The sequence below is a fragment of the Taurulus bubalis genome (assembly GCF_910589615.1).
Source record: "Taurulus bubalis genome assembly, chromosome: 17".
NCBI lineage: Eukaryota > Metazoa > Chordata > Actinopteri > Perciformes > Cottidae > Taurulus > Taurulus bubalis.
The window spans coordinates 11066850-11080102 of record NC_136605.1 but is presented as its reverse complement, the minus strand read 5'-3'; the positions used below and the strand labels follow the sequence as shown (position 1 = coordinate 11080102).

The following is a 13253-nucleotide window of genomic DNA, read 5'->3' as shown; positions in this document are numbered from 1 at the left end:
CACCGCTCAGTCTCAAGTCATGAGCCAGAGAGGAGAAAGGACAACAAACCCAAATCTTCCTCCCTATGATGGCGTAACCCTTGGGTCAGACCGTACTCATCTCCTCATAGATATGACAACTGCCCCTCTTAAGTAATTTCAAACTACTGGGTTTGTAATGCATTAGCTTTCCTAATAATGACATGACAATGGTCCATCTGCCCGTCAGGACAGCATGAGAGATATTGGCTATATGTTGCCCCACAAAATTGCAAAGTAATTGCAAATCAAACAAGTCATTCCAAACATCCCATTTCCAAATGAGACTAGGCTGACAGTATTGTTAAAGACATTCCTGAAGGGGCTACCAGGGTGAATGGATGGGAGGTACGGACAATAACCTGAAAGCACCAGAGGGACAGGAGGAATCTTAGTAAGCATTCCTTTCTAATCCACCATAAAGATGCCAAAGAAAACACTAGCCCCGAGGTGCTCTGAACTAAGCCAACAATATAAGCTGTCTCTTTGCTATGGTCCGTCAGTAAATATGGGCCTCGGCATGTGTGTATTTTACCGCTTCTTAGTGAATTGCATACCTCAAAAAATTTATTTTTGAAAATAACTTGTTTTTGCCCCATTTCACATTTGGAAAAGTTGTACTCTTCCCCTTGCGAAAATGTAATTTGTCATTATTGAAAAAATTCTAAAAGAATATGTGTCCTCTCTCTTCAAACAAATGAACAGTTTATGGTATTTTTAGGTGAAATAAAGTAGCCACATGGAAACTTTTTACGAGAGAAAAAGCAGTCCACCCTCACTGGACGGTCTGCTCCCTATCAAAGTCAAAGATGTCCTCTTCATCATGTTCTAAGAGGCTGGGAGTTGTCGGGTCATAACAAAACACTCACAATTTATATGCTAACTCTGCTACTGAGGCCAAGGGCAAAACATTAATAACATAAAGGGAACCACTGTATCAATCCATGGGCCTCACGCAGCGAAGAAGCCACACATTTATTTCCATTCAGCTCAGAGGAAAGAGTTGGACGTAATCTGCGATCTGCCACTGTGTTGAGACACAGAGGCAGAGGATGAGCCGCCAGAGCTGGGACGACACGCAGAGAGAGAGAGAGAGAGAGAGAGAGAGAGAGAGAGAGAGAGAGAGAGAGAGAGAGAGAGAGAGAGAGAGAGAGAGAGGACCTGGTTGCCTTTGCGCTGTGAGAGAGGCAACATGTGCTAGAGAAGGACTGTGAGCTACCGGCTTCATTCCTCCACGAGCTTGTCTCTCACAGTATGGGGGCGGCTGACTGCTCAATGGCAGCACCTGGCCCTATGCTTCCCCTTTGTCAAGATCTGACTTCACTGGATTACCATCACAACATCCACCAGCTGTCCTCTACGCGGCCCACCACCCTCCCCCACTCCCTCCCTCTACCCACTCCCTGCCCCCAGTCCGATCCCTCCAGCTGGATCCTCTCTGAATGACACCCTCTCAATCTGCCTAATTATCTCTCCTCCGGCCACACCGACGTGGCCCTCGCAAAGGCAGCACATTCTGCTCAAAGGGCGGAGCTGAGGGGCCAAAGGCTCTTCAACTGGACTTCCTGATTGCTCACCTAGAAGGCTGCACTCTCTGTGACACTATCAGCCCTTCACTGTCAAGTTCAAAACTCTGGGCCACAGTAAGATCATAGAAAGGAGACTCATTGGGTACCACTTCAAATGAATTGTTTAGGAGAACATTGTTTCAGAAAATGTAAATGTATGTAAGCTGTATTGAGTAGTGCTATTTAGAACTTAGCAAAGGCTGGATCGCAGCATCTTTAGCTTTGGAACAGACGTCCGACAAAATCTCACCGACATGCTGTGCTTATCTGCAGCCCTCAAACAAAGCCAACCGGTTGAAGAGGGAGGTTTATGCTTTGGGATTGAATGAACATCCAACATTAATTAAACTATGCAACAGTTTCTAAACCAAAAAATGCAAATTGGTTTATGTGTTGGGGTTAAGGTGCACTATGCGACTTTTACTTACTGGTCTAGTAAAAGCCACATTCCCACCAGTGCACCTGTCAATAAAAACCTGTCTGCAGACAGAGGCACGTTTCAGTGCAGATGCACATGGTGATGAAATGCATCAATGTCAATGGTAATCATCTTCATCAAGCGCATTCTACCCGCTTTAATTATAGTTAGTTATAATTAAGTTGACTTATATCAGATTGGTCATAGATAAATACTGGAATTACCTGTGACACTGGATTTATCTGTTCACACGTTTACATGTGTTTGTACACTGGAGTTTCAGATTGGCACATGCATGTGCAAATTATTTTGAGCACCAGTAACTTTTTTAAAGTTGTGATCACTTTAGGAATAGTGAATGCAACCAGTCATGCGACATCATGTCAAGAAAGGAATTTACGGCTGAAAAGCAGTTCCAGTCAATCTATAAAGGAAGTTAGTACCGAGGTTGGAATGCTCAACCCATTCAGACTAAAAGCCTTGACTGGTTTTTACTGGGTAACTGAAAGAGGTGAAATGGGAATGAGTACGTTCACTTGATCAGTTTACTACTGTAATCTCCTATCAGCATCTCTGGCCTGCAACCTATACTAAGCCAACTGAGGAGTATCCAGCACACTCAGAGGCACATAAATGACTAAGAGGATAGAGAACCTTTCTTTCATGTTCGAGCTTTACTGTGTTCGTGTTTGCCAACAAGAGAGAGGATACATTGGTATCTGGGACAGTAACAATAGTAGCTGCCATACACTCAGAGGTACTGTCACTTGAGAAGATACCAGCCATAAGAAAAATGAAATATAGCGAGTGTCTGGACAACAAGCAGATGCACATGCCCTACAAAGAGCAGTGTGGTTCTGTAAAACGGGGGCGATTTCAAGCAAAGTTATTTCCTACTGGTTCTCTGAATTCCTTTCAAATGCCAACACATGGAAGCCTTTCTGCCTGAATCTGCATTTTGTTTCCGTCTTTCTACTCTGTGTATCAGCTTCACTTCGCTGTGGCCTTTCTTCTCTTGCTCTCGATGCCCTGTTCCTGATGGTGCCAGGTTACAGGCAGGTATCTGGTAGAAGAAAGGATCTTTTCTGCTGTTTTCAATCTCCTGTTTCTGTGGGCTTCCCAGGGGAAGGGGTGGGGTGGCTCCACCAGTCACCTCTGTCTAGGACTGGTCTGACCACTCTCATGTGTCCACGCTTTGCTCCACCGCTCTGCCCTGCCAAGGGACTCTCTCTACGCTGTGTGGCATGACATTTGATGTCCTCTTCCATGAGAAATCCTTCCCCTTTGCACTTTAAGTGCTTCATCTTGTTGGCACTGTACCAGCATAGTGATTAAACATACCCAACTTTTACACCCCTAACGCATGTGCACAGCACAAAAGGATTAAAGGAGCACAAAGGATGAGGGAATGGTATCTTCCAAGAAAACAAGAATAAGAAAACATTTGGAGACTAATGTTGAAACTAAGTAAAACATTGAGAGTGTTACTTTTCACTTGTGGTAGGGAAGTGCTGTTTCTGTGTGGTGTTGACACTAAATGATTTGTTCAGAAAAACAATGTTGGATATAATGAAAAAGAAAATATATGGCCGCATATAATTATACATTGACTCACTTAATGACACTCACCCATCTTGGCTCCAGCTAATGATTGAAAAAATGTGGGAGGTAGTTACTTCTTCCACATGCAGTCGAGTTACACATTGTCTAGTGTGTAACGGCGACTACTGGCAGAACAACCACTTTATATAACTATGTTGTTACTTTCATGTCTAGAAAAAAAAAAGTATATATATAAAACAATACATATATATATATATATATATATATATATATATATATATATATATATATATATATATATGAAAAAGATTGCCTCATGTTTACTTGTGAAAAGTGCATTCCTGCTAATGGCTCAACTTTGAACCCTGCAGTATTGTAAAGTCCATGCCAATAAAATAATAAATGTATGGTTTTGGAGGGAAGCAGCTGGCAACCCAGGAGTTTTTGTTCTATCAATGAAAGTATCCCCTCCATCTGAAACACTCGGGCATGTTTCCTAAGCTAAAGGGTTCTTAAAAAGGACAGATGACCCCCGGGCAAGACACTGTAGGCCATTTAACTTGACTATTGTAGTCGGTTTCCACACAACCCCCCTCACCAATTTGAAAAACAAAAGCCTTATCATTGTCAAAAGATGTGAGAGCTCAAAAATACCCAAAGCAGGCGGCAAACCAAGACAATTTATATTAAAAAAATGTAAAGCCTTGAAATTTACTCAAATAACACACAATAAAAAAAAATGCAGATTAAAAACTTGACTTGTTATGTGCAGCATAATGCTGTGATGCATCTCTGACAAAAGCGCTTTAACAGGTGCAAAAGATGAGTGTAGCAGGTGTGATAGTGCTCATCTTTGTAGGCCTAATCAATGTGTCCCATCTCTACCACTTGTATGTAGAAGTTGTAAATTAAGAGCCAACAGGATATAAAGAGAGTATATTCACTTAAAGTATTAGACTGGATGTAATCTTTCCCCTGAGCTTTTGAAGAACCAAGTGACAAATAACTTGCCTGTCAATTTACACACAAGAAGACAAGTGGTTTGAATGCCTTCCAAAAGCTGAGTTTATGAAGTATTAATGCAGGAGAAAAGGCAGATATGTACATATGTTTCACTTACATGCACCGAGATGGTGAATCTAAGCATGTCCCTCCATTTTCACAAGGTCTGTATTTATCCACGCACAGGGACCCTGTGGAAATGAGAGAAATTTGTTAGAGAACCACACAACTGATAAATTATTTTTTGTCATCCACTTTAACCTAAGGGAGGACAACGTAATCCTACAAGTAATTCATCTCAGCAATATCTTCACTGATGTTCCTATGAGGTAGCATGTGATCTGTATGCACTCTATATCATGAAGATTAAACAGATGGAACCTCCTTCAAGCTCAAGACTCGTGTCTTTAGCAGGCATTTTGCCACTTGTAGCATCTTGCAGACACACGCTTGTTTGTTGTTTACTTTGTCAAAAGCAGATGCACTTTTGTGATACCTTGATAGAAATGCATGCCGACATGATATTTGTTTCTGCTTGGAAACAAATTTGTCTAAGAGACGTTAATTTATCATATCTGACAGTCATTGCTCAACCGCTTCGAGGGAGAGAAAAAAAAAATCAGTTGTTTAAAAGGTCTTTGTTTAGAAAGGGAGGGGGTAACGTCGGCGCATCAGCCTTTGATCTAGCTTAAACTAATTTGCACCCTGCCCCCTCCTCGCATACAATAAATACATTTAAAGTGGGCTATCGCGTTCGGCAACATTTCACAAGCCCACGCTCCTCCGCCAAACGTTTAAAGTGCTGCTGATGTTGGAGCGGCTTTTGTGAAGCTTACAGCCCACCATCAAACACACCGACTTCTCAAACACACCAAACTAAGCATTGTAGGGAAAGTATTCCTTTGTAACAAACCCCCCAACCCCCCTAAAAAACACACACAACTTCCCCATACAGAAGTGTGAGATTTATACACGAAACACAATTGTGTATGTGTGTGATATTTAGACAGAAACGTCTTCGGTGTTTTACGTTTTTGGAGTATATTTCATTGTCCAGACATGTCCAGTCTCCCGTCGGATGTGTGTGTGTGTGTGTGTGTGTAGCTGCGAAATTTAATTAATTCGACTTACCTCCACAAATATGCATAAACAATAAAAAAGACAAAATAATCCATGGAATATTCCCTTCCATTTCGGTGAAAAACTTCCAACGTTTTAAGTTGGCCTTTTAGTAGAAATACATCCTTTATAAAGTTCACATAAAAATGAAGGCTCCAAAATTATTGAGAGGGACTTTTTCATAAAGCCAGCCGGAACGTGGAGCGTTAGGTCCCAATCCCGTATTATCCTCCGCAGCTCGGCCAAGGCTGCTGTGATTCTGCGTAACCTCCTGAAACTTTTGAAAAACTTTTGCTTCCCGATCTGTCCCAGCGTCTGATATTACTCCGCCTCCTTTCTCTCTCTCCCCCCTCTCTCTCTCTCTCTCTCTCTCTCTCTCTCTCTCTCCGTCTCGGTCTCTCTGTCTCTCTGTCCTCTCTCTTTCTCTCTCTCTCTCTCCGTCTCCGTCTCTCTCTCTCTCTCTCTCTCTCTCTCTCTCTCTCTCTCTCTCTCTCTCTCTCTCTCTCTCTCTCTCTCCCACACAAGTCCGTGTCTGCCTGCAGGCTTCCACACGTTCAGACTTTTACGCACTGAGACCACTAACACACACACACACACACACACACACACACACACACACACACACACACACACACACACACACACACACACACACACACACACACAATATTTTTGGATTATTTCTCTCCCCAAAAATTGAGAGCATGGAGACAGGATAATTGAGTTCCAACTTAATTTAATGAAGCAGTCATGAAGTTCCGGACCCCAAACACAAATGAGTCATTACACATTCATTGAAAAGCTGCTTTAATGAAGACAAATACTGATCAGATTTTTCAGAAATAAAACTCTGTCACTTGTTCCAGAATCTGCATTCAACCAACAGGTGATTTATGTGGGTTGTTGTCCACAATCTTTCGGAGGCCAAAACACCTCAGAAAACCTCTAACGTATCTCATATTAATTGATGATTATCTTCAGCAAATCCTGAACCACATAATACCTGTTTTGATAAAAACACAAGGACTGGAGGTTACATTTCATGTGCTCATTCATTTTGATGTTCATTTTGGTGGGTATTTTAATATAAAAACTAAAGGAACTGTGGGTGATACAAGGTCAAAGCCTTTTAAATATCAAAATGTAAGCTGCTGCACTGTGACTTTCTGCTACTGCATTGACACAAAAGATAATTACTTATCATTAGTTTTGAGTGTATGAGTAAAAATTAATAAAAATACCACTCATAGATGTCTATCTATAGATGTCTTAAAATTATGCCAGTCGACTAGAATGTGTCCAGTCCTGTGCAGGCTTACTTGTGTTTTTGTTTGTGTGTTTACAGTTTGTGTGTTTACAGATAAGACAGTGAATTGTGTTTACGTGATAGCAGAGAGCGCAGACATTCCTTTTATCCCCACGGCCCCGTGTACTGAGTTGCAACCCTGCTGTCTCAGCCTGCACCTCCTCAGCCTATTGCAGTGGACTCATTTTCCACGGCCGGCGTATAGTGCCTCGGTTGTTCTGTGGCACAGAGCGGAGCCGGTCGCTTACAGAGACAATAGCCTTGATTTGAATCATAAAAGGACTCCGGCATTATGACACAGTTTCTCTCTGCAGGGGAGGGCAGCACACTAATATTCAAGCACACTGCCCCTTCACCACCGGCTCCCCCTCTCCATCACACTATTCCTGCTCCGGGCCTTGAATAAATTACAGGCATGGGCCGGGCCATGAATGTAGCTGCTGGTTTGGAGTGAAGTTCGTTAGTGCATGTGACGTCATCTATAGGGGTCAGTGAAAAGAGCTTGTTAGGCCTCGCAGACACCTGCTTCATTTGGCACCCACCATGTGATGAACAGTTGGGCAGTGCGCAGTTTTCAATAGCTAGACTCAGCTTTTTGTGCACTGTTCCATGATTACTTAGTCCTGTATTCTTCATCAGCACTTATATGACTGCAACTGATTGCAACTCCTCTTTAAAATCTCACCCAATCAGGCCATCTTAATGCCGGCTTGTACCCAAGATTTATGACTGCGTCTCCAGATGAAAGGGAAAACTAGATAGCGACAAGGAGAAAGGTGTATGGTTTATGTATGTTGCAAGTAGGTGTAAGACACACCATGTTTTTGTGTTTTCATCTGGCTGTGAAATATCTCTTTCACCCTCTGGAGATGTGCACTCGCAGCTCGTTCCAGCAGGTGTTGTCAGTATTTTGGCTTCCAGTTGGAGAAAGTCCCAGAGAGATATTTCTCAGTGTGCTCAGGGGCAGACAGTTGTATTTACAGTATGTTGCTATCTCGGCACTCAAAGTCTACAAATGCCCCATTCGCCTTGTTTCTCCAAAAAAAAAAAAAAAAGGGAAGACCTTGATCATTCATGAATAACAAAGGCTGGCTTCTAGATGTCTGGCAGTGTTTTCACAAGTCGAGGCTGTTATCAGTCACATTGTTGTAACACAACTGCCCGAGAATGTATATTGAATATCCTAACATGATCAGGATTGCATGAATATCTTCCTGTTTCTAATATAACTAGTGCAATTACATACGAATAAACAGGAATATAATCAAAAATAAATCCCAAGATGTAGTTCTTTTAATGATAGTAAAAAGTATTTTATCAATACTTAATTCTCCTATTAATGAATTCTCAAACCCCCGTGTGTATTTAAACTTGTTGCATCAAACCTCCAAAGAGTGCTGCTGAAAGATCCACAAGAGTCCCAGTGTTCTTCGCTCACAAGCTAAAATGCTTTGTTCCAGAGGATTACAATCTGTGCCGCTTGACTCCAGAAAATAAAGAGCCAATGAGAAAATTCCAGTTTGTCTTCTTTCCCTCTGATCTTATTAGTGGAGGTGGCCGCTTCAGCCCTTCCCTCCGGAAATATGACCTTTCCTAGATTATTTCAGGATTAATTATTGTGTGAACAATAACAGCAGAAAGAGGGCAGCCTCTGGTTTCTCTGTGGGACATTGTTCGTACGATAGTCTGTACATTGTAATTTTAATGAATTCTTAATAATTTAACATCTTTGTCTCGTTATCTCTTCTGTCTCTCACACTTTTTTCTCCACTCCCACCCCTCTCTCTCTCTCAAACACACACACACACACACACACACACACACACACACACACACACACACACACACACACACACACACACACACACACACACACACACACAGGAAATATGTCAGTGTTTTGTTTGTACTGGAGAGAAAGTGTGAGAGTGGAAGCCGCGGCGACAAAGTTCTCGCGCAGGACTCGGGGGGGAATCTCCAAGCACACAAACATAGATGAGACAGGTCAGGATTTATGACTCTGTGCTCTGTTGGAAAGAGAGCGGCTCCCTTTGAACAGTTGTGAGGATTGCTCATAGTTTTTTTTTCAATTGCTAACAGACTAAAATGACACATAAAACACAAGTATTGCGACAGACTCCTGCCAAACACCTCATGACTTTATTTTCATCAAACAGGATGTAAGCACTGTTTACAACAGCAAGCCAACATAGCAGCCAGAGTATTTCATTGAACTTTATTCATGCTCTCTTTTTAGTCTCCATGCATGTTTTTCCTTTTTTAAGGACTATATTCTTTTTAGAATACGCTCTGTTCTGAATTACAGTAAAAAAAATGCCACATTGGAAATGCCTTCATGCATTGAATGAGTACAATAAGAGAAATATATATTTCAGTTTGCTGTAACTTGTCTTGTTTGGTTAATATATTAAAATCAAACTCAGACTATAAAGTAAAATGTTAACGGTGTTTTAGATTAAGCACAGCAATGTTTAACTGGTTTAAAGAGAGTCAGGCCGAATGAACTGCGTGTGTGTGCCATATGGTTACGGAATTGGGTTCATATCAAATTATTAAAAGTTTGGAATGAAGTGTTTCATTTTGCAAAAGATCTGAGCTGGGCTGCAACTTGTGTGTGTGTGTGGTTGTGTGAATTGTGTGTTGTACTTTGACAAACTGAGCCCATTTTCAAAAGCGATTTGAGCTATTGTAAAAAATGGTAATCAGGACATGTTAGTGTACACATTTATTGTAGAACCTGCCTTTCCAGCAACATCTTTCTGCTTTTGTATATCCAGCTGTACAAAGTGCTCTGTAATTCCTCCCATTGAGCATTTGATACCTTGGGATAACAAGCACTATTGTGAAGCACATTGCCAACAGAAAGGCTTTTATCCAGAACTGCATGTGAATGATGCTATACGTTTGTAGTGTCAAGAGGGAAAGCTGACCAAAGCCGTTTAAGGGAAGACCACCCATGGGTTAGAGGCACGATGGTATAGACTACTCGTGCTATCACTCTCCTCCTTGACCCAGCCTCACTTTGCACTCACACAGCAGGGGAGTGTGTCGATACACTGCAGGGGTCAGTGACCCCAACATGAAATAATATTTCTATAAAGAATATTATTATATTTTTGCATACTCATGAGAAGCCTTGTGGCTGCGTAGCCGGCTGAGGCTAGGCATTGACCTTGAGTAGTTAGGGTCAGGATTGGCCATTGGTCAGGGCAAAGAACCTGAACATGGACGCCTGGCCAATGCTCACGCTTGAATGCTACACAGGGCTTGTCTTGCCAAGAATAGTAGTGGGATTCATAATAACGTGATCGTTTCCTCAACCTACCAAGGAGTTTTGTCGACTAAACATAACCAAGTAGTTTTGTATAAATTCACAAAGTTAACCATGTGTTTAAAAACGCGACCATACGGCCTTAATCATAAGAATAAGAACGAGGCATTATTTAAAATGATGTACGAAAAGCTTGAAACGCATGTGAAATGTCCTGAAAAGTGGCGTGCTCTTTATATGCCATCCCATGCGATCGTGTTGCCATGAAAGACAAAGCTCATGGTAGCTTTTTTTCCTACAGTGACAAAGTCTTTTTTTATTATAACAGTAGAGCGTTAAGTGGAGTTACCAGCAAGAGCTACATATAGTATAGCGTGGTCAGCAAGCCCTCCTTTCATGCTCGGTGGCCTTTCAGAGCTAGCACACTCCGTGTGATAGGGGTGCTAACAGGCAGTGTTTGTGGACACAGTGGACGTGATGACTTTACCACCCAGGCCAGACTGATTTATGTGGGAAAAGCCCCGAGAGCACCCACAGAGAGTGTGGAGAGGATTAGAAGCCCCTCTACAAAACCGGTCATGGCCAATCAGCAGTTGAGACCCCCTACAGACAGACGTCAGGGCCAATTGCAGCGCAGCGTTCAGGTCGATGATCTGTATTGTCTCCTTTATGGCTGCTTCATAATTGTATGATCTCTTTATCATTCAGGGGTTGTGGGTAAGCTCTTCAGCTTCGAGTGTAGTGGGCTTCTGAGGTTTGAGGAGATCGTAGGCACACTTCTGATGTTGTCTCAATGTGTGACAATAGCACAAGCAGCCCCAAAGAACACATGCACGCTCACACACTGCAGTGTCCCACAGTGATAAGATAACTTATCTTTGTTTCTGCTCTGTTGTGGGATGTCGGGATCTAAAGGAACACCTCTGCTTTTCCCAGGATCCGACACTTTTGGTTGTCCAGCCCCCTTTCCACACTCGTATCAGTGTTTCAAGAAAATACACATTAGAAGCAGACATTCCTGTGGTATTTGGGTTTATGTCGGGTTTCATCTTCTACATTTCTAATTGAATGTAGCGAGGAGGTATTTGGATTCATGCCTTTTAATTTAATGTGAAAATTGTGTATTCATGTAACTACATTCTTATCTTGTGGTTTTGCCCTAATTGTGTTGTCAAGTCAAAAGTTTTTAATAAACTATTTAAAAACCAATGTGCTTACCTCGTGCCGGATTACTTAATTTCTCACCAAGCTTACAAAAAACAGAGGTTTCTACTCGAGCTGTGTTCATACTTTTGGTATCCTCTTTCACCGGGATTCTTTTCTTTTCCTTCCACCAAACCCACCCACCCACCCACCTACACACACACACACACACACACACACATGCACACACAGTGACTGAGAGGCTGGGGCTTTTTGCCTAAAGTAAACACATGTGAATGATGGATCTCTTTTCGGATTGTGGGAAAAAGTGTTTGACTTTCACACAAGCTCTCTAAACGGCCATTAAATCCTGTATGTGTACACATGCCTTGTCTCTGCAGGGGACAGGGACATATAGAAGGAAGGAAATAGATTTTTTCACCTATGGGGATCTTTTCGAATCTCACTGTCTCTTGTTTCTTGCTAAATTATTATCCCAGAAGACAATGTGATTTGATATCCTTCTTTCCAAGACCAGGGTCCTCTGTCACTAATCAAGATGGGAGAATTGAGAATTGTTGTCTCTTCTATTTGCGATATAAGTATAAGGAGGGCTGGACAGTGGACTGAGACTCCGGAGGCATTTGCATCCACAGAGCAGTGAGAATGGAGGGCCTTGAGTGCAAAGGCATCTCTGGGCGGGAATGTATTTCAGACCAGGCTGGAGACTGGCCAGCTGGAGGAATTCAGAAAGCTATGACTCTGTTTCCGTGTGAAATAGCTACTTAAGACCACTGTGAACAGCTGCTGGACAGTGCCCCCTCTTCCCCCCCTCCTTCCACCTCCTCTATCCCTCTGCGGGGCTGTAAATCTTGAAGGAGAACGGAGGTGCTGGCAACTTGCTGAAAGGGATCCAGGGAGGATCCTGCAGTTTAGTGCAAAAGGTCAGGTCTGTGTTAGCAGGCCGGTGCTGAGACTTTGGACTGATACCCACTGATGACCTGACACACACGCTTGAGGCCGTGGCGCTGTCCACCCTGGACGCACCATGGATCTCCACTCTGTTGTCAGGATTAATTGAACTGGTGTAAGGAAGAGGGCACTGAAGGCCCGCTGCAACAAGAGGGCTTATTTTAGCGAAAGGCAGAGGGTCATTTAAGCCATTTGACAAAACCGTGTTCAAACCCATGTAATCTGACAAATAAAGCAGAAAATAACTTGAGTCTGTCTGCAGAAATATTGCAGTAGCAGTCTTGAAAAGTGTTTAGAGTGGCATATGCTGCACTAAAAATGTCAAATGAAAGACATATTGAGAAAAATGACTGAATTATAATTGCGACTGATCCCACATTTGCCTCTGAAAACCAGAGGAGAAAGACGTGGAGGGGTCCCGAGCTCTCTGTTCATCCTCTGTCCCTCCTGAGTCAATTGTTGGGGAAGCATGGTGTCAACCCTGCGCCATCAATCACCCCCTTTCAGAGGAGGGCAGACAAGGCGGGGACCCGCCCCCCAGGACAGGGGGGTGGAAGTTCTCATGCCCTCCCCGCCTTCTGAAGCCCCGCGCCCCTACAGACAGAACTCCGACAGCTGGTCTGGCCATTAGGGGTAGGCCGAGACCTGAGGGCCCCCGCACACCAGCAACAGCTGCCAGCCCACTGCCCCCAACCGCCCCACCAACACATCTCTATAAAATCTGTATTAGAACAGCAATTTAGTGTCATTCCTTCGCATTCCTTCACAGAGACGGCCACATTACACCGCAAACTAAATTCTTTCCCCTTGAGCACACTAAATACGGGTGAATATGTGTAAAGATTCATGTAT

At 42.9% G+C, this 13253-nt stretch overlaps 1 protein-coding gene across 1 annotated transcript in view; it reads right to left on the bottom strand.

Moving 5' to 3' along the window:
• Window positions 1-5896, bottom strand: part of notch3 (notch receptor 3) — a 28316-nt gene extending 22420 nt beyond the window's left edge. The window contains exons 1-2 of the mRNA XM_079233185.1: window positions 5701-5896; window positions 4688-4760 (exon numbers count right to left, since the gene is read on the bottom strand). Coding sequence (XP_079089311.1) covers window positions 4688-4760; window positions 5701-5761 — 134 coding nt within the window. The 5' untranslated portion in view covers window positions 5762-5896. The remainder of the gene's footprint in view (window positions 1-4687; window positions 4761-5700) is intronic.
• Between the last annotated feature and the right edge of the window lie 7357 nt (window positions 5897-13253).